The 22511-nt window shown below is 34.4% G+C and overlaps 1 protein-coding gene across 2 annotated transcripts in view; it reads right to left on the reverse strand.

Moving 5' to 3' along the window:
* Positions 1-22511, reverse strand: part of TMEM161B (transmembrane protein 161B) — a 75814-nt gene that overhangs the window by 21389 nt on the left and 31914 nt on the right. The window contains exons 3-5 of one of the 2 annotated variants that reach the window (XM_090276456.1): positions 21016-21099; positions 17712-17809; positions 13624-13780 (exon numbers count right to left, since the gene is read on the reverse strand). In XM_090276456.1, the coding sequence (XP_090132582.1) occupies positions 13624-13780; positions 17712-17809; positions 21016-21099 (339 nt within the window). Of the gene's footprint in view, positions 1-13623; positions 13781-17711; positions 17810-21015; positions 21100-22511 lie in introns of those variants that run through there. The other variant, XM_090276457.1, reaches the window with a different exon arrangement.

The raw sequence follows: 22511 nt of genomic DNA on the forward strand, positions 1-22511 counted from the left end.
GAGACTGTATATGACCCACAAAGCCTAAAATATTTACTCTCTGGTCCTTTACAGAACAAGTTTTCTGGTCCCTGCTCTAATGTCTGGGGTTTCTTGGCTTTCCTTTCATATCTAAGAGTCAGACACTAAAGTACTTTTAGTTACTTCTGTCTATATAAACTGTATATACATATTATTTGTTAAAAAGTTAACATTTTAGGAAAAAACAATCTAAATTTTAAAAAAGTTTTGATCTACAATGTACTCCTCACTCTGTAAAAAGGACATTATATCCTGGAGTTTAATTGGACCTAAATTCACAAAGTACATTAGTAGTATGCTTCTACTAATCTTATCAATCTCATGTGCAGAGATTATTTCCACATCCTATGAATTAAAATAATAGTGAATGTTAATGATGATCTCTTCCAAGACTTATATTCTCCCTCCAAAAGGAAAACATCTGAGTATTTTCCAGCAATAACCCTAGTGCCTAACAGTTCATTCCTGGCCAAGAACTTAAGCAAAGATTTGCTGAACCAATTGAAGTCTATTTTGGGATTATGTTTTGTAGAATCATCATCATGCTTCAACTCAAACCTCAATTTTTTGCTTACATCAAATATTTAGAGCAAGATGCATTTTGTTCCATTTATTTGTAAGACCAAATAGCACATGGTAGTAGAATAAACAAAAACCTCCCAAAAAGAAAACAGATTTCTGTTAGCATTACATATATCAGAATATTATCTAGCTTTCTTTTTAAGACAGGTGAAATGACTACATTTTGATATCCCATTTAGTTACTCACTGACAACCTGTTAACTTTATTTTGAGATCATTTATAGACTTCCTGTACTAAGATAGTAACAAAGTTTCTTGTTGAGTTATTTATCCAATTTCTCTAATATGTATATAATTGTTTTGAAATAAGAAAACAAAAGCTTTTAATGCTCTAATACCATAAATATGCTTAACAGTAAGTTACACACACACTACACCTAAATTATTAGGTTGGCCAAAAAGTTTGGTTTTAAAGTAAAAATAAAAGACATTTTTTATTTTCACCAATAACTTTTTTGAACAACGGATCCACCGTTTTGTTCCACTATCTTCTGCCATCTTTCAGGCAACTTCCTAATTCCATCTTCCCAAAACTTCTTATCTTTTTGAGCAAAGAATTGTTCCAGTTGCCTTCTGCAGTCTTCCAGGGAATTATAATTCTTTCCATTAAGAGACCTTTGTAAAGACTGAAATAAATGGAAATCCAAAGATGCAATGGCTGGTGAATATGGGGGATAAATCAGAACTTCCCAGCTAAGCTGTACCAGTTTTTGCCTGGTCATCAAAGAAACATGTGGTCTTGCATTATCCTGATGGAAGATTGTGTTTTCTGTTGACTAATTCCAGATGCTTTTCGTCGAATACAACTTTCAATTGGCTTAACTGGGAGTAGTACTTGTTGAAATTGTTTGGTTTCCTGAAAGGAGCTCGTAATAGAGCACTCCCAATCCCACCATACATCATCTTTGGATGAAGACCAGCCTTTACTGTGGTGGGTGGTGGTTCATTGCACTTGACTGAAGCCCTTTTGTTCCACATTATTGTAAAGTATCCACTTATCATCATGTCTCAATCTGTTTTAAAAACAGAATGTTTTTATTATGTCCAAGTAGAGAATCACATGTGGAAATACAGTCAAGGTTTTATTTCAAATTTTATTTTATTGATTATGCTATTACAGGTGTCTCCATTTTTCCCCTCTAGCCCCACTCCACCCAGCACACCCAGTCTCTCAGGCCATCCCCACACCATTGTTCATGTCCATTTCCATAGGTCATGTGTATAGTAAGTTCTTTGGCTATTCTATTTCCTATAGCGTACTTTACACCCCCATGGCTATTCTGTAACTACCTACTTGTACTTCTTAATCCCCTCACCTCTTCACCCATTCTCCCACACCCTCCTCCCATCTGGCAGTCATCAAAATGCTTTGTATTCATGATTCTGTCTCTGTTCTTATTTGCTTAGTTCATTTTTTAGATTCAATTGCTATGTATTTTTGCTATTTTATTGTTCATAGTTTTGATCTTTTTCTTAAACAAGTCCCTTTAATATTTCATATATTAATGGTTTGGTGATGATGAATTCCTTTAGTTTTTTCTTGTCTGGGAAGCTCTTAGTCTGCCCTTTGATTCTAAATGATAGCTTGCTGGGTAGAGCTATCTTGGCTCTAGATACCTTCTTTTCGTGACTTTGAATATTTCTTGCCAATCTCTTCTAGCTTGCAAGGTTTATTTTGAGAAATCACCTTACAGTCTTATGGGAACTCCCCTGTAGGTAACTGCTTTTCTCTTGCTACTTTTAAGATTCTCTCTTTATCTTTAACCTCTATCATTTTAATTATGATATCTCAAAGTGGGCCTCTTTGGATCCATCTTTTTTAGGACTCTTTGTACTTCCTGGATTTGCATGTCTATTTCCTTCACCAAATTAGGGAAGTTTTCTTGCATTATTTTTTCAAATAAATTTCCAATTTCTTGCCTTTTCTCTTCTCCTTCTGGCACCCCTATAAAGCAAATGATGGAATGCCTGAAGTTGTCCCAGAGGGTGCTTACATTATCACTTGGTTTGGATTCTTTTTTATTCTTATTGTTCTCATTGGTTTTTTGCTTCCTTATGTTCCATATCATTGATTTGATTCTCGGCCTCATCCACTCTACTAGTAGTTTTCCTATAAATTGTTCTTTACTTTAATTAGTGAGTCTTTCACTTCTGACTGGATCTTTTTTATGCTACTGAGGTCCTCACTAAGTCCCTAGGGCATCCTTATAAACAGTGTTTTGAACTCTGCATCTGATAAGATTGCTTATTCCATTTCGATTAGTTCTTTTTCTGGAGTTTTGTGTTCTTTCACTTTGGCCATGCTTGTCTCCTCTTTTTTGGCAGTCTCCCTGTCTTTGTTTCTATGTATTTGGCAGAACTGTGATGACTTCTTGTCTTGGTAGTGTAGCCTAATGTAGCAGGTGTCCTATAGTGTCCAGTGGCACATCCTCCCTTATCACCCAAGCTGGGTACTTGAGGTGTGCCCTTTGTGTAGGCTATGTACAACCTTCTATTGTAGCTGAGTCTTGATTGCTGTTGGCAGATCAATGGGAAGGACTTACCCAGATAAGTCAGCTGCAAGGACTGGCTGTGATCATTGACCACCACCCTCTGCCCTTAGTAGAGGATCAGCTGTACAGGGGCAGGGTGGTGGTGCTCAGACATGGTCTGTAGCTGCCCACTGGGTATGCAGGATCTGGGACTTCCCAGGTGGTACAGGCCAAGGCCAACCCCCGCTATGCTCTGCCCAAGGCCACCCTGCCTGAACTATAGTGATTTGAGATGGCTGCTACTTGTACTGGGCTTGGGAGACTCCCAGACAAAGCCAAGTTGTGAACCTAGGCTGGTTGCTGTTAGTGTTATGCCTGGGGCCACTTAGCAAGAGGTATGGGGGCTGATGGCCTACTGAGGCTGGCTCTTGATTGTTTAAGAGATTTTAGGAATTTGTAAAGCATGAGCCAAGGCCAGCCATTCATATTGAAAAGTCATGGTTAACAGGTGGGTGGGCGCTTAAGTTAGATGGCACAGAGTCTCAGGGGATCTCCAGGGCGGGGCCAACAGTGTGTTAGCTGGGTTGATGGAGTCTGAGATATGGCACCCGAGCGGAAGCTCTGTGGTTCTCTGGGGTGAGGGTTCAGAAAAGGGACAATGGCCTCTGTCTGCCTTTTTGTCTGAAGAGAAGGCTGTCCCCAAGCTCCTGCCTTGATTCCAGACACACAGTTCCTCCCTGTGTGCCACTGGTGTCTCTCAAGCTGCTACTGACGTGCTGGAGCTCAGAGGGAGTGAGACTGAGTAAGTCCATATGTTGGTTCTTTAAGGGTAATTGCTTGTGACTCCAGAAGTTTCTTCCACCAACTCAATCCCTGCTGGTTTTTGCAGCCAAAACTTATGGGGACTTACCATCCTGGCACTGGAACCCTGGGCTGGGAGGCCTGGTGTGGGGCTGAGACTCCTTGCTCCTGAGATATCCTTCCTGTGTTTTTCTCCATCACACTTGGGTTTGGGACCGGCCCATTTCTCATCTCCAAATCTCTGCATCTCCTACCATACTGGATGGATGTGGTTTATTTTATTCTATAGTTGTTGGACTTCCTTTCAGCTCGATTTCTAATGGTTCTGAGTGACGGCTGTTCTATAGTTTAGTTGCAACTCTGATGTCGTTATGCAAGGAGGTGTTTACCTATGCCACCATCTTAACCACAAGTCAAGAAGGTTTTTCTTGTTTATCTTATGTGGAACCTAAGCGTCAAAGAGATTAACATAACCAAGCTGGTGCACATGATTTTCAACAATTGATGTGGATATTTTGAGTATATCCCATGTGCTATAATGTTGATTTTAATCAGTTAATGTCCCAATTTGATAGCTAATAACTTCAACTGGTCTACCCAACCATGGAGCATTGTCCAGTGAGAAACCTCCAACATGAAACTTTGCAAACCACTTCTGACATATTCAATCAGTCACAGCATCCCCTCTATACATTGAATAAATTTTTTGCATTTATTTGCATTTTTACCTTTCTTGAATAAAGCATAATATGCTGAAAATGTTGCATATTTTCTTCCACCTTCAATATTAAAATAGCTACAAACAACTTACCAATTTTGATAAGTTTTTAAAAACGCATGTTGATATGACAGCAGTCACAATACAATCTCATAAAGCCATTTTATAGAAAAGAAGAAGAAACTTTTTGGCCAACCCAATACCATAGGAGTAGACTTAAAATAAAATTTCTCTAAGAGCTATTTCACTTGAATACGTTTGTTCATAATTGTCCATTCTTTCCAAGTAAATTAGACAGACTTATTTTATATTTAAATACAACCTGATAATGTAAATAACATCTGATAAAATAGGGCTTCTATATTATGGACATGTATAACAAAAAACACTTACTAGGTAAAATCATGGCATTTATTTATATTTATGCCTTACTGGAAATAATAGGCAAGTACCTTCACTATGAGTAAACTTTCCCCACTTCCTTTAGCCCTCTGTTATTATCTTCATAGATCATTCTGTACACTTTCATAAAGAATATTATATTGATAAATATTCAAAATTGCATTTGCAAATAATCGTTTTCTTTTTATTTAATAATTCCCCCCCATTAACCTGTCAATCCTAGATGAATGGACCACCTACTTGAAGTGCTAACTTATTTTGCTTTATGTTACAAAATCTCAATCCTTAGAGTAAATAGAATGTTAGGAGTAATATAAAATTTTTTCCGCTACATAGCTGATTTATTTATTTATTTATTTCCTTACCTAAAATCATGCTTTTTGATTTTAGAGACAAGAGAAGAGAGGAAGAGAAGGAGAGAGCCATCAATGTGAAAAAGAAACACTGATTGGTTATCTTTTGTATGTGCCCCAACTAGGGACCAAACCTGCAACCTAGGTATGTCTCCTGATCAGGAATTGAACCTGAGACACCCATCCAACTGAGCTACACTGGCTAGGGCTACACAACTGATACTTTTAAAATTCTAATATAATATCAACATTTTTGCAACTGGTATTTGGCCATAATTTATGGATGCACATAAAAAAACTGTAATATGAAGGAAAAACCATGGACAGAAAGACTACTCAGTGGGAAGTATTTGAAATATATTTATCTTCAAGGTGAAAATAAGAGCTTTCAAATGATCAACAGGCTTACTATTTAGTTCTAAAATGGCAAATTTCTCTCAAACCTAGGATAACTTAACTAAAAAATATTTCTCAAGGTACTAATATGTTTTAACTTAGTTTGTATTTACAGTGCTTTAAAGACCCAATTCTTGTATTAAGAAAATGTCTTCTATAATTCAAGATATTTTATCAATGCTTTTTTGAAAAGGAAAGAAACAGAACAAGATTATATTTTAAGAAATATTCTGATGCCCACAAATTTAATAGTCTCTTAAGGAATAAACACATAAGTTTTCAAACATTTCTCAAAATTTCACAAAATTTATCATTATCTATTAAAATATACCACATTTCGACTCAACTAAGTGATTTTCTTGTAAACTGAAAGTTTTTCTACACTGTTAAAGGTTATATTCTTGTTTTTGCTACTAACAATTTTAAAAACTTGTTTTTTCCCTACTCCTATGGTTAAACCTCCTATAACCCTTTTCCCATAAGAAAAGGCAACTAAAATACCCAAAATACATTATACTATGCAGTTTCTCTGCAAATAAACCTAGAAACTATACCAAGAATCTGCTATAGTGGATATACTGAAAACTAACAATGAGTAATATCAATCCTCATGACATGGCAAGTAAAATCCTTTTAAAAACAATCTAATCCTGTCTTCTAATGTTTTAGACAAAACAAAACAACCAACTTGGATTATTTCTAAAATATTTTTCATATTTTCTTTGAAATAAAGGTTTAGTATATTTTAGTTAAAAAGAAAAGAAACAGAACCTAAAATTTTCTCAGATATAAGCTAGAAACTACTATGCATATGTAAATTCCATCCCACAAGATGCTTATAGCCAGCCATCTTCAACTTAGCCAGACTGGAAGAGAATAATAGCCAAAGATTTTTGAAATCATAATACACAGCCTTTATTTAAAAATAAAAGCAAACAGCAACAAAAACCCTATTATCTAATTTCCTGGATTAAAATAAAACAAAACAACAGAAGTTATCTGTCAATTTTCAGATTCAGAAGGAAAATGATCACTGCCAAGCTAAAATAAGTCCTTCTTCATTATAAATTAATAAACAGAATCATAATCCTATCTCAATTAAGTTCCTGAAAGGTGAATCAATTGGGGAGCATTAATGTCACAGAAGATCTCCAAAAGTTTATAAGAGAAACAAAGATTTGATACCACATGCTATGCAAAAATTTTCAAGACGAAACAAGTACCTTGGCTCAGATTCAATATCTTTGACTCTTGTTTCTTTCTCACTAGGAGACTTGATATCTTATGCAGTTTACTTCAGGATTTAGTGTTTTGTTTTTCTTATTAATCTAAAGCAAAATATTTTTAAAAGTACAAATAATTTAGAATCTTTTAAGAGATTTAGAAAAGGTGATTTATGTTTGCTGTAGTTGTCTACTTCCTACAGCAAACCAATACAGCAGGTAAATTACAGACCTTTAATTTACAAATCTACATACAGAACTGAATATTTAACACAGAAAACCTTAGAATTTATTTGTTTGAATCAATTCACGGCTTTTTGTCTTGTATAAATTTACATGTCTGGAAACCAAAGCAAATTAAAAATTTTAAATATAGCCTTAGAAACATACATAATAGGATTTTGTATCTTAAACTATCCACATTGTAAAATACAAGTGCTGTGGAAATGTGACTAATGATCCAGTCCTTTAACCAAATATAATAGGATCACTGAGAAGCTTTATCACTTTGTAAAATAGCTTTCTTCTCACTCAAATTCATGTATTTGACTCAATATTACTCTGTGATACAGCTTATTCATAAGAAAAGGGTCTTTAAAAAATTGAATGTAGAGTACATTAGTTTTTAAAAGTTCCACTTCCACCCAAAAATGTTTTCTTCAAAAACCACTTTTACCTTTTCACTTTTCCTTCATCAGAAATTTAAAAAATATGCTTCACATTATAATATCAGTAGCACTTCTCCAGTGTCTAAGACTTCATGGGCCATCAAACAAAAAAGACAATTACTACAACCGCTCCATCCTGACTTTAAGGTTTCTTTACTCTTTACCTTCCCAATACCATGTAACTTGCCATAAATGGAATCGGAACACAAAGACTTGGACGAATAGATGGTTAGAATTACAAACAGGTGGGAGAGTATTAGTTTAGGTTTAGGAGTAAGATTGCAAGCAGGTGTGATAGCTGAGATGCCTGTACAACTTAGCTGAAGCTGAAAACAGGGATGATGACAAGAAGTGCTGTTTTATGTTCCAGGATTTAAGTACTGCACATTTTTAAAAAGTCATTCTCATAATTTTAGAACTTTAAAGATTCTCTAAAAATTATAATTGTTGTCACACCTAAGTATGTCAAATAAAACTAATGGGAGGATAACCATGGAAATAAAACATTTTCTTCCTCACTTTTAAGTGAACCAAGTTACACGTGTCTAATTTGGGGACTACTTTAACAAAGGACATTTCATCAGTAACAACTGCAGAGCATTTCTGAATCAACTGATGTATGTGTGACTCTGCAATTAAGTGGAGCTATTGTCCTATGTAATCAATGGAGACATGTGTTTGACTAATAAGTAGGCAGATACAATAAGAAAGTAAAGAGAAGCCAGACAGAGGTCACTGCAGCTAGACTCTGTTCGTAGTCTATGAAAGGCATACCAGATCCGTTATAACTAAGATGAAAGATAGGCTATAAACAGACTCCTCCTTGGAATTAATCTGGAGATCTGGCATTTAATTCTAGTTTCCTGCATGCTGTTGAAGGCAGGTCATTTTCTCACATGGTACAAGTTCAAAGGAAAATCACGTATCCAAACACAGACACAATTCTACTTTGCTTCTTCTTCCCTACCCTCTTTGTTGGAGGGTCAAAGTTGGGAGAAAATAGCTTGCATTCTAAAGCCCATCAGCCCTTTCTGTCTTCTCTGGGATGGACAGACAGCTACTAGATTCTTGCAGGGATGCTATTGTTTGGTGCCTTTCACAAGTACACTACTGCAGAGCCAGTTCAGTCCTGAAGACAGTGTGGGACCTTTGCTCTCAGGTTTCTAGGCATTACTGAGGGAAATGAAAGATGAAATTTATTCACACAAACAATAACTGGAATAGCTATTTAAGTAAATTTTTCTAATTTCTCTGGGAAGCAGGTATTAAGGGCTATATATACATTAAATAAAACTGAATATTAAGAATATGCATTTCTATGTAAATATCATGGATACAATTTTAATATATCTATAAACCATGAAGAAATGAAGCAAAGATAAGAATATTCTGTAATAAACAATATTTCAGACCATGAGAACTTAAAGTTTGAAAAAATTAATATGACATAAAGTACTAATTATCAAGTTAAAATATTTTTCATGTGTTTCACATCACCTGATATCTAGAGATGGGTCTTTATTCTGACTAAATGATATTTTCACATATTTAATACTATAGAATTAGATAGTAGATAGTAATATTTAAATGCCTGAATTTAACTGGCTCTTGAAATTAACAGACAATTGGATATTTCTCTACTGGCACACATGATCAGTATTTCTACCCAGTGCAATATATATTTTGTAAAGATGTTGACTCTTAAGGCTTTGCTCTAGCTTTTTTGGTTTAAATTATACCTAAATCAATCCAAAAGAGTCAACAGAGAAATTGCACAGTGGTGTTGAATGTCAAATCATATCGCATAATTTAAATAAAATCCTCTTACAGCTTTAAAATAAGTTTAGCAGTCTCTAGTTGAATATAAAAGATATAAGATATGCATTTACACTGCTTATTCCCAAAATATGACTAAATAAACCACACAGGAAAGTAAAAATACCCAAAAACAAAGAATAGGAACAGAAATGACAACAGAAAAGAGATTTCAACAAAATTTGGAAGCCATACTGATTTAGGTTTCAGCTTTCTTTGCTATGCTGGGTCTACAATAGGAGGAGCCCAGTAAAAAGACAATTCATTCATAATATACCCTGGAAGTCAGAAATTGGAGACAGCAGGTACCTCTGAAGGCAAGGTTGCAGAATGGATGAAAACACAATGTCTATGAGTAGTCATCAGAATTCCCAGATCTCTGTCTTGCCTAATCAAATAGTTTAGGAGATGGTCCTCTGGCAGAACCCAGCAGTATTCATGTTAAACCATAGAAGACTGGGCTTAGGAGTAACTAGATAGAACTCGGTGATAATGAAGAGCTGAAAACAAGAGGGCAGAGGGAGGGGATTAGTACACAGACTGACTCACATTTAAATTACTGCCTGCATACTCAATGCTGAGTGTCGCTGAGTCTCTGAGTCTTCTTCCCCAACCAGCTCCTACAACACTGACTGTCAGACTTATACCACACAGATGAGAAAATAAACAATTTTTCTCTTGAAAAAATGATAGCCTCAACAACCTGAAGACATTGATATTTATAAGTTCCTCCAAGAATACTGCCAGGTCCCCACTCATCATCCAGTAAAAGACCTACCAATCAATAAGTTCCAGTCACTTGCACAAAACCTCCAATTTTTTCATACCACCTTCGTGAATATAACCAGATACCCGAAGATCATGAGAAATTTAAGAACAATTTTTAATATGACTGTGATTAAAGCAAAAAGGGGGACTCAAAATAAACAATACAAGGGTCAAATTAAAACTGAAAAGATATTAATATCCTTAGAAAAAGAGTATATACATCCAAGTCACATAAATGCTATAAAAATGGAATATTAAAATAAAAAGTTTAAAAATTAGAAAATAAGAGTTGATACAAAAATTTCAAGGGTTAAAAGAGAAAATTAAGAGAAAAACCAAAATATAATATAAATGAATGGGGGAGATAAAAAATTAAAAAGTCATTCAAAGAAATCAAACACCTCACTAACAAGTTTCTGAAAAAGACACAACAGAATCTTATCAAAAAGACAATATAAACCTATGGATAAAAACAACAGATTGAGCACATTTGCTTACGTCTTGTCCTCTCCCCAACCCACACCAAAATGACTGTAAAAGAATGTTTCTGTTTTTAAATAAATAAATACAGTGAATGAAAGAAAAACAGCAGTAAAATTTTGGAGGCTAGAAAGCAGCTAAATAAGTGGTAAATGACTAAACAGAATGAGGAAGCTTAATCAGAAAGCCAAGATGAAGATCTTATTGCAGAACTCCCCCCCAAAAAAGAAAGAACTGGTCAGATTTGGGTGAAAGTGTGAGTGTGTGTGGCTGCAGTAGCATTAGGAAAAAAGCACTACTAAAAATAATAATTTAAAAAAGAAAGTAATCATTTAAAACTTTCCCCATGTGAAAGAAGTCTGGAGATTCATGCTTTGGAGAAAGTAAAAAGGAGGCGCTCTGGCCTATCCAGATGATTCATCAACTTGCTGAGGCACATGCTCAGAGCTTCCAGTGTTCTAATGCCTCACACTTAAATATAAACAGGCAAATATCACCAGATCTCTCAAAGAAAAGTCACTAACATGAAAGACAGCAACCAAACCAAACAAAAACTTAGGGGAAAAAGATACTTGGCATTAAGAAAACCTTTACAAAAATCTATCAATATCTTAAATATACTCAAAACAAGGTAATCATAAAACAAGTAGAATTCCATAATCAGAAATAAGTGCTCTTAAAAATTAAAAATTATAGCAGAAATTAAAAACTCAACTAAAGAATTGGGGAAGGTTGAGAAAGTCTCCCAGAAAATTAAAAATATAAAAATATAAAAATAAACATACAAGAAGATGAGAGTCTTAGAGAGCCAGTCTAAAAAATCCAATGTCTAAACAGTACACATTCCAGAAACAGAGAAAATGAAGGAAAGAAAATAACTAATAAAATAATTCAAAAAAATTTTCTGTAAGTTAAGACCATGAGTTTCCAGATTGGTGAAGTCCCAGCATAATAAATGAAAACAGATCCTCAACAAGGCACATAATAATACATTTCAACACACTGGGTGGCTAAAAAGAAGGTGGTAAAGATTCACAGAGAAAAAATACAGGACATACAAAAAAACTGAGAAATCAAATGGCAAACTCTTAAAGAGCGAGAATGGAACTTCAAAGATAATAAAGTAATACCTGCCAAATTATTAAAGAGAATTTTAAACCTGGATTTCCATTCTTAATCAAAGGATCAATTAACATTCAGATAGAACAAAAGTATTTGCAGACATGCAAAGTCACAAAAAAATGCATTTCCCATGCAACCTTTCAGAAAATAATACTGGGGCATATGTTCCACCAGTATGAGAAAGTAAACCAAGTAAGAGTCAGATATAAAATATAAGAAAAAGAGCACCAATTCAAGAGATGCAAAAAAGAATACCTAAGAAGTAATTAGTGCTACCTGGGGGATAGCTGTGTATTAGTTGGGAAGGTTAATCAACCCAGACTAAGGCTCCAGAAGAACTCTCTCCAAGAAGACAAAACTGACATACTACCTGATGCTTTTGAACATATTGAAGGATTTATACAGAAGAGTTTGAAGCTGAATTAATGGTATGTACAAAGAAAACAATGCAAATGAAAACTTAAGTATCTATCTGTGAATAGTCTACATGATCATAACATAAACACTCAATATTCTTCTTATAAATGACATTTACTATACCCAAAAGATGAGGTGAATGAGAAATGATCAGAGGTAGGTGACAACCCAGACGGATATGCAATGTCCTCATTTCCAGAAGAAATAACAATAGTTAAAGCCTAAAATTGAAATCAAGCAGTGGGTTTGTATACATATGGAAATACAGATGTGAACATCAAACAGAAAGGGGCTGGGAGAAGCTGCTGCTGGGGAGGTGAAAATGGGGGAATGCTTAATTTAATAAAAATAAGAAAAAAATAAAATTATTGCCCAGTAGTAACGAAAATGAGTTTCCATATTTAAAAGATAAGCCTAGAACTTAGCACAATTAATGATGAAACTTCAGGATACCAAAAGGATAATGAGAAAAAGCTTCTGGAGGGGGTATGTAAGAGGGAGAGGGCAACATAGGCCAATGGCAAGAGGGTAGCCAATCTTTCATCTTCAAAACTCTAAGGAAAAATTCTTTCTTTCTTACAAATAGTGCTGAGCTAAACTAGCAACTGATTATTGGGGGAGGGAGAATAAAGGAAAGTTCAGGCATGTAAAAAGTTTTGTGAAAGTGCCCTCCTTTTCTAAGGACACTATAGAAGAATACATTCTGCCAAGGAGAGTAAACCAAAGAAGAGAAGATGATCTGATCCAAAAAGAGGCACAGGGAATTCTTAGGAAGATAGTGAAGAAAATCCCAGGACTAACAGATATGCAGGAAGTTTAAAAACTGAGAGTTCTAAGTGTCTAAATATCTTCTGTAAGAGAGTATTTCCATGGGAAACAAAATAGAACTGATGTATATGAACTACTGAGGTATAGCTATCTTAAGAATAAGAATAAAAAACTCTTCAAGGAAGGGAATAACATACTATAAGGCTTAGCTATAATTATTTTCATAGGTGTAACTAAAACCAATAACTGATTTAATTTAAAAAGTCTTTACTTTCTTGAAATAAGAAAAAGGACGAGAATGAGCAATAGTATCTAACATTAAAAAAATACCATTATCACCTAACATTTAAATGCATGAAAGAAATCCTAATAGAGGTAAAAGTGGCTCAACATGAGACTTAGGAAAAGAAAGGCAGGGAACTGGCTTCTTTCCTTGCATTTCAGCTTTTAAACTATTTACCTCCACTGTGAAATGTTTTCAATTAAATAAAGAGGATTTCAAGAAAGAAAAATTCTCTAATAATCTAAAATCTTCAAATCAGAGATGAGATCTAATGATGATAGCTGCAAATGGAAAACAAATTTATAAATCAACACTAAGAATGTTTTGAAGGATACATTGCAAAAGACAAAACAAGCAGGCACCAGACTAAGCTGATATTCATTTCTTGTGTGGGCTTCATAAAATTGTAGTAGACTTCAGTTACTAGATACACAACTGTAGCAGCCACTGTGAAATCCACCAGCCACTGGTACTCTGGAAAGTAATGCAATGCTGAAAAATAAAGGTCAAAAACAAAATTTTACTTAAAACTTTCATAAACAGCTTAGAAGAACTTATAATTAACTATAAACATGCTAGACATTACTCTATTTGGTGATTTGCAATGTAAGGATATATGAGAATCTAAAAATGTAGAAAACAGATCAAGAATGTTGGCATTTAAAACTAAATTTCAATACCACATAAATTAAATAATTAAAATAATCCTGAAATGATTACCAATTATTAAATTGTTATAAAAATATGATTGCAAAATGAATTGGTATTTTCTTAGCTGATTATTTTTTTACAAAAATTATACTTTAGAACAATGATTTTCAATCTTTTTAATCTCATGGCACATATAAACTAATTACTAAAATTCTGTGGCACACCAAAAAATATATTTTTTGCCCATCTGACAAAAAAAGAGAGGTATAATTTGATTCATTCACACCGAATGGTTACTGTTCGATTGGCTGTTGTCTTTTTTTAAAATGTGACAATCTAAGGGAAAAGAAGTCAGGATCCCTGACTAAGTAGTCAGGTATTGCATACGTGAAAAATTCTTGTGGCACATTGGTTGAAAATTGGTTTTAGGACACAACCCAATGTAGACTACTACAGCTTTACTTACATTCATTTCTGCGAAGAATGCTAAACTTTTTGTTACATTTATTTAACTGCACTAATGGAAAGTTAGTAATTTTGAGTTAATGCAGATTAAAATAACAAATTAAATACATCTACTTCCTCCTGTAAGAAAAGCTGATAAAGTACCTAGCTATTTTCAATAAAACTACACCCTTTCAACAAACCATTTCATTCTTAAGGGTTTACATTAAAATTAATATTCTCTGAAAATAAATATGATTCCATCTCCTTTTTCATTTCAGATATTCTGGTTTATTTCTGCCAGAGTGTAGTCCAAATATCAACGTCATTTTATAGAAGACTTCCTAAAAATGTGGAATAAATCACATCATAAACATTAATTTGTATGTTCTCACTGGCACATAATAAAACAATCTACATTGCTTTGGAAAATTTTTAGTTGTAAAATATAATACCTAAGGCTATTTAAAAACACACTAAAAACATTTTTAAAATACCAAAGTAGATTTATTTAAAATATCAAAAATTAACCAAACTTACATCATCTCTGTGAGGTGGACAGCAAAAATTACAAATCCTTTTATGATTGAGTAAATTTTTTATTTGCTTGAAGTTATTTTAATTGCTTTAGTGAGTGTGTGTGTGTGTGTGTGTGTGTGTGTGCGTGTGTGTGTGTGATGTTTAGCTACTAACATCAATATGAAAAATTTACCCTAAAATGGTTGTAGGATTCCTACCCTCTCTCCCCAGCCCATACTCACAGGTTACCTCCACGGAACTTAACAGCAAACAGCCAAGAGACACTCAAATGTTCCTATATTCTTTAAGAGGAACTTATAATGAATAGCTAATACAAACTGAGATATACTTTTAAGATAGTTATTCAGATATCAATAATATATCGTCGGCAGCCGTCCGTCTCGAGAGAGGATGGTGTAGCTTCTTAAGAGTCTATCTGCACCGCCAAGAATGGCTGTGCAGTCCGACTCGGGAGTGACACGGTATCTGTCTCCTCCCGTGTTGAATCGACATCTTGCGATGACGCTGGAGTGTCCTCTCCAGTGGAGCTGAAGCTACAGAGCCTGGGCAGGGTGATATGGAGGGTCTGCTGTTGCCCATGCAGCAGACCCCCCTCTCTTCGCAGCTGAAGGATCCAAGGGAAAGACGGAGTCAATACAGCTTGGCTTCAGGTGCGCTGCAGGAGTTGCCGGTGTTGACTACAAGGTCAAACCGCCTTAGGGACTCCGGCTCCGGATTTTCTGTCGGGGTTTACTCCCTTAGCCTTTCCCCTGAAGAGGTATGCCGCAAGGCAGCGGAGGTTTTTTGGAATCAGAGTTTTCCTTCTCTGATATGCCCTGACTGGAAGATCGAACCAGCAACACTTGGCTCGCAGGCCGACGCTCAATCCACTGAGCCAAACCAGCCAGGGTTTCAATAATATATACATTCAGCAAAAGTACAAATTATGCATATTCTTTGCTATATATTTAACCCAAGTATTACATTCTTCTTTTTGGATTCAATAATATAATTATACACCTGCTCTTGTCATAGGATACTGGAATCGAAAGAAAACCTAAGAGTTTATCAAACCTAGTAATTTCCATTAAGATCGTGAGAGTACTTAAAAGTTCAGGCATAAAATTCACTACTTTTACTTAAACACATAAACACAGAATGCATTCATAAATAAATATATCAATATAAACATAAACAAAACATCTCCCCATTATTCTGAAGAACTGAAATGTTCTTGATGTTTTGTGGCCAATTGTTAAACTAGTACCATTTGTAATTAGTTCTCAAAATTGTACAAGTGAAGCAAAACAATGATTAAGCTGTGTTCTGAAGCCACATTAACCTAACTTAATTTTTAAGTTCAATAGCCTAGTTTTCACTGACTATCTCTACCATGTTTGGTGTGTAATCCTGTCCAAGTGAAAAAATGTAACCTCTATCTAATGAGTTTGTTTTTTAAAGCTTGATAATCGCTCTACTTCTTATAGAATTGTGAGGATGCATAAATACAAGTAAAGTACTTACAACAATAGCTGACAAATATGGACTTTTAAGCTATTATTAAAGCTAATTAACTGATAATTATTCAATAAACATTAGTTATTAATAAAGGTGACAAAAAACCTGTACTTAGAAATCAGGAGATACGTATATTCTTGTATTAATACATGTCTGTGAACATTTTATATAAGTAAGCATATGAATAGTATAGTAAAATAAATGTGATAATAAAAATTCAAAGTGCTTTTAAATATTTTAAATTTTGCATGAAAAATAGTTTCAAAGAAAAAAAGAATGACATAACCAATCTTAATGATACTAGACAATTGACTTAAATTGATTCTCAGTGACATTTCTGGGTTCTAGGACACCCTTTCCCCATATAGATAGAAAATCTTTGTAGATGTAGAATCAACTTTCAAATACATCGAAGCCACTTTGAGTCACAAACTAATTCTATATTATATAGATGCTAAATGAATATGAAGGTTTTTCTGGGGTCGTATAATTTAACACAAGAAGGGACAAATTTCATAATGATACTTTATATAACACTACCAAAATTATTTTTTAACATGTTATTTTAACTCCTCACATAATGGAAGCCTGCTCAAAAATCTGAACCACTTTGAACATTTTTAAAAATACAAGTTCCAAGAACCCACACTTTAATATTTACTGACTCTCCAATGGTAAGTATGCAAATTCTTTTATTTTTAAAGAGTCTCTTTAGTGATTCTGAGTCAGGTTTGAAAACCAGTGTTTTAAATAATATCATATTAGATTCCTTTCTCTTCTAGGATTAAAATAAGTTCACTTTAAATTTAAAATCATTATAGTTATATGAAAATCAATTTATTATTCTACAATCTCTTTTCTACTAATGTGAGCATAAACTGAATTTTTGTAAATATTGGTAATTCAATACAAATATACAAATGCATTTTTGCAAGCCATATTATAAAAGCAACAGATTGAGATAGATGGCAAAAAGTCCAGAATTCAAAATAATGGAAACTGACTCTGATCTTAGTACGAACAGAAACTTGTAACAAATTTATGTAAGCTAGTCTCTGCTGAAAAATGGAAAAAATAATGCTCACTATAAGTTAGGTGACTTGAAAGAGAAATGCAATTCAAGAAGCCATTTTGAGCTTCAAAACTGACAAAGATTTCATATTTTATATAATGAACTTAATGATTAGAAATACAATAAAAAAGTCTAGGCACAACAGATAAAATGAAAGTACTTTCACTAGCATAATATACAACTGAGGTTTACAGAACACCTTACCAAGATTTTCCTTACCAAAAGTATCCACTTCTGTAACTGACTTTGTTTCTAGATGGAGGTCAATGTCCTTTGGAATGGTTAGTGGCTTATTTTCAATGTGACCATTATATTTCCTATAAAAATCAGACAAGTCACACAAAAAAACAAGTTACCTACACTGTTATCCACGTGCTTGGATCAAACTACAAATGAGGTTTCAAATTTCATACTGAAAAAGAAGCAGGATTTCTAATATTTCATCAAAAAGAAGATAAGGCACTCAAAAGTAGTTTTTAATAGGGGGACTACAAAATGTGGATGTAAATTATTATCTGAATATAAAGGTAACCAGGAAAAGTTATGTACATTGGTGACAGAAATAAAATCTTAATTGCTAGCTTATCATTTCATTCATTTCTCCTACTGTCTCTTCTGTAGATTTAAAGACAGCCTAACAACTCTTTCTTTAGGAAAAAGAGTAAAAGCAAATAAATAAAAAGCTCATTTATTTTTGAAATTACACATGTACGCAATACATACATATAAACAGATCTGTAGCTATAAACAAGAGTTAAAGAAATATATTAAGATTTATGTGCATGAGAAATTCAGAAACAAGAAAGGCCAACTTAAGAGTTGCTTTTACAAGGAAACATGAATGGAGGAACACAACACAATTCTTCCAAGTGCACACACATGTGTCACTCCCAAATTTAATTTTTAAAGAGAAACATATTTTGAAAGTAATAAACTGGATTTCAATAATATTAATTACAATGACAAAAAAATAATTTTCCATTATTCTGCAATAAATATAAACTGGGAAAACCTCAGTAAAAACATTAATTCACGTCAATAAATCAAATAATTATTGCTACCAGGAACAAGACTATCACTTAGTGCATCTTTTCGTAACTGCAAAATATTTTCAACATATAGAAATTACTGTAAAAATAACAAAATTACTGACTACAAAGCATACAGTAAGAACTAAATGTCTGTAGAATAAATACTATATTACATAACTAAATTTTGGTCTCCCCTAATCTACCCCAGCCCCACCCACTGATTTTTAATATGATGGCTCTTTGTTTTCATTGCTGAAACACAGAGAAGACTATAGTTGACTACGTAGGAGAACAATTTTTAACATAATTCCTGTTGAGTTAGATTTTTCAGCTGTTTTAGACTTAAAGAGGCATGCTGATTTCAAAACTGCAGTTAGTTTTCTTCTATCATGTCAAGTTTTTCTCTACAGCTTATCTTAATGCAACCACTCTAGGCTGGATTGAGCCTGGACTGAGGGAAGCACTACTGTTCTCCTACTGGCTGAGGGCAAACCTCCCCTGAGTGGGGAAGGGTGGGGGACGACTTTGGAGACCAGTGACAGGTTCATACTTGTCTAGGCTATTCAGTTACACATGAGGCAGTGTGGTGAGAGGTTGTGTGCCACTCTATATAGTGAATCATATTCCGAAGTGTAGTCCGAATTCTTGTCTGTATACAAGGAGTTAGCAGAATTTATTATTTTATCTATATACATACTTATTTCCTTTCCTTCAGAACATGTCTGCCTCTGCTATTTCCCATCATAAGTGCCTAAACAACCCTGATTCATTTTGTTGTATCTGTGGCAGTTTCACCATTCCCAGTCAAAGGGCAAACGTCAGTGCATTTGTCAGCCAAGCCTATTTTGCATATTTTAAAGTAAAACTTGGTGATCAAGATAAGTCTTGGGCCCCTCGCAAGCTGTGCTAGCAGTGTGTCAAGAGTTTACGACTATGGACAAAGGCAACACGTGATAAATTGCCATTTGGTATACCTATGGTTTCGCGAGAGCCCAGAGATCATTCAAGTGACTGTTACTTTTGTATAGTGAAAACGTCAGGACAGAACAAGAAAAATAAATGTAAAATAGAGTATCCTAGTCTACCATCAGCTATATGCCCAGTGCCTCATTCAGCTGAAATCCCAGTGCTAGTTTTCACTGAACTACCCTCTTTCAAAAAACAGGAGTATGGTGAAGAACTAAGTGACAGCAACAATGATTTTGAAACTGAAGATGACTCAGTTCATAAAGGATTTGATCAGCATGAGTTAAATGATTTGGCACAAGATTTGGGACTATCCAAGAAAGCATCAGAACTCCTAGCATCAAGACTGCACAAGAAAAACTTGCTTTAAAAAGGACCGAAAGTATCCTACTTTCAATCAAGAGAAAGTGCATTTCTGCAGTACTTTCGAAGTGACAGTGGCTTTGTGTATTGCCATAACATACACGGTTTAATGGAGGAATTGGGAAATTCCAATCTAGAGCACAACTGAATGGTGACTGTACATCGATAGCTCAAAGCGGAGCTTGAAGTGTGTCCTCCTCCACAATGGCAATTTATTTGGTGCAGTCCCAATTGGCCATTCAGTTTGTTTCATGAAGAATATGAAGACATAAAGAGAGTCATTGATCTGCTGCAATATCACAAGCACAATTGGATCATCTGTGTTGAACCTTAAAATGGTCTGCTTCCTTCTTGGTCAGCAACGTGGATATACCAAGTATCCCTGTTTCCTGTGTATGTGGGACAGCAGAGCTCATGAGAAGCATTGGGTGGAGTCCAATTGGCCTCCAAGATCTGACCTCAAACCTGGTGATCCAAACATTCTACATCAGCCACTTGTTGACAGAAAGAACATTATATTCCCACCTCTGCACATAAAACTGGGTCTCAGGAAGCAATTTGTTAAAGCTTTGCCAACTGAAGGAGACTGTTTCAAGTATCTCATTTTGGCATTTCCTAGCCTGTCGTTTGAAAAGATAAAATACTTTAATATGTATATTTGGTAGCAGAACTTTACTACTTGTACACAATTTGACTTACAGTAACAATATATAGCCTTTACATGAATAAAATAACTCTAAATAAACAGGTAATTTTTTCTTTATTTTCCCTTGTATGTACATTTTGTATGATTTTTGGGTCAAAGGGAGGGTATCCTGTACCTTAAAAAGTTCACGTGATAAAGAAAAACTGGGGTCATTTTTGAATTCAGATGCCAAAAGTTAGTCAAAAACAAGTGTCATATCTAATTCAATGAAAACTGTGTTCCCCAGGGAGTTATTCTTAAGTAAAATAATCACTTTTGTGCTTATATATTAGATTACCACATATGGGGTTTTCTTAAAGGGTGATTCAATTATTATTTTAGATCATGGGTTTTGATCTCAAATTTATCAGCTGTTTATAGTGAGATCGGTAAATATTCCTTTAACCAAAGTACAAAACTATACTTACATAAAATTGTGTCAAATATTTAACACTACAAAGTCAATAATATAACTTACCTATCTCTTTTGCTTTTCCCTTTTTGCTGCTTCCCTGCAAGAATTCTTAATTCTTCTTCTGTAGGATGTTGATACCATCTTAAACTAAGAAAAGAGAAATCTTTCTAAATAAAACAATTAAAAACGTCAGAATTATTAATTTATTCTACAACTATTTGTTCCATTTCCTATTTGTGGAGACACTGCTGGGAACAATCAGGTGAAAACTCTAATCTGAAACAGATACTACTGCTGAAGCCTTAAAAGGATTTATTTAGATTCAAATCCAACAAACACCAAGCACTTAGTAAATAGATGCCAGACCCTGAAATGCTCTTTGTAGGTACATTTCTTACAACTAACAATGTATTAATATATATTAAGATGATACAGGCTTACTATTAAAAATAAATGAGGTAAACTGCAGGAAACCAGCAGCTGCACAATAAAATTCTCCACCCAACCCTTCATTTATACAAATGTCTTTAAAATAAAGTCCTTTGAATGCCCCCCACAACACAAGCAGTCTTCACTTTGCTTTCCTTATTTCCTTTAATTTGGTTGGAGAATTCTCAAATTTTATGTGTACAAGAATTAGAGTACATCATTGTTATATAAAAACCGCTTTACTCTTAGGTATACATAACCCTCTTCAGTTATGGCTCCAACACAACTGTGTGTAGTTACTTCCACCACCCAGTGAAAACATCCAAACATTTTCACTTATTCCCTCCCAAGTACCCAGTCTCAATCTCCTGTCTCACCTAAACCTTCTATCAGCCAGCCACCTAAATTTGAGATTCAGGTTTTATCTTTAATGTACCCTCTCCACATGCTATTAAACCTGATCCTTAACTCTTAAAAATTCTATTGCCAGCCTCCAGGCAAGGACCTTAGTTCAGACTTCTTTTAGCCTGTCTTCCTCTCTACCTCTCCCTATGGTGAAACTCTCCAACTGGTCTCCTTGCTTTTCCTCTGACACTCTCCTATTTACATTCTGATCCCACCGTTAGTTATTTTTCCATGATGCAAATCTTATTAAATCCTTTCCAAGATCCCTCACAGGGTAAAGCAGTGAGTAAGGAAGGTAGGCAAAGACGTTGACCAAGGTCCTGTTGTCATAAGGTAGAAACATACAGTTAGTATTGCTAGACCTTGCAATTTTTCAATTACAAAAATCTAGATTTTTAAAGTGAAATATGCCAATTAAAAAAATATTAGCAACTGATATGCTGTTTTTAAAAACACTGGAGAACTAACAATTTGAGTAATGACTGGAAATTTTATGTTAAAAATCTTTTTAGTGATAATTGTTAATTTTTTTAAAGCTCATATATTTTCAAGATAACTGAAATATCTATGAATGAAAGAATATTTGCTACAAATAATATCTTGGGGGTGGAGGAGAGATGAAGGGAAACACATGAAACAAATCGACAACCAGCTCTTAATTGGTATGAGTACATAGGAGCTCATGATATTCATTATATATGTACTATATTATTCTGTCTACTCTT

Source organism: Furipterus horrens, unplaced genomic scaffold, assembly GCF_987537825.1.
Source record: "Furipterus horrens unplaced genomic scaffold, mFurHor1.1.pri manual_scaffold_5, whole genome shotgun sequence".
Taxonomy (NCBI): Eukaryota; Metazoa; Chordata; class Mammalia; order Chiroptera; family Furipteridae; genus Furipterus; species Furipterus horrens.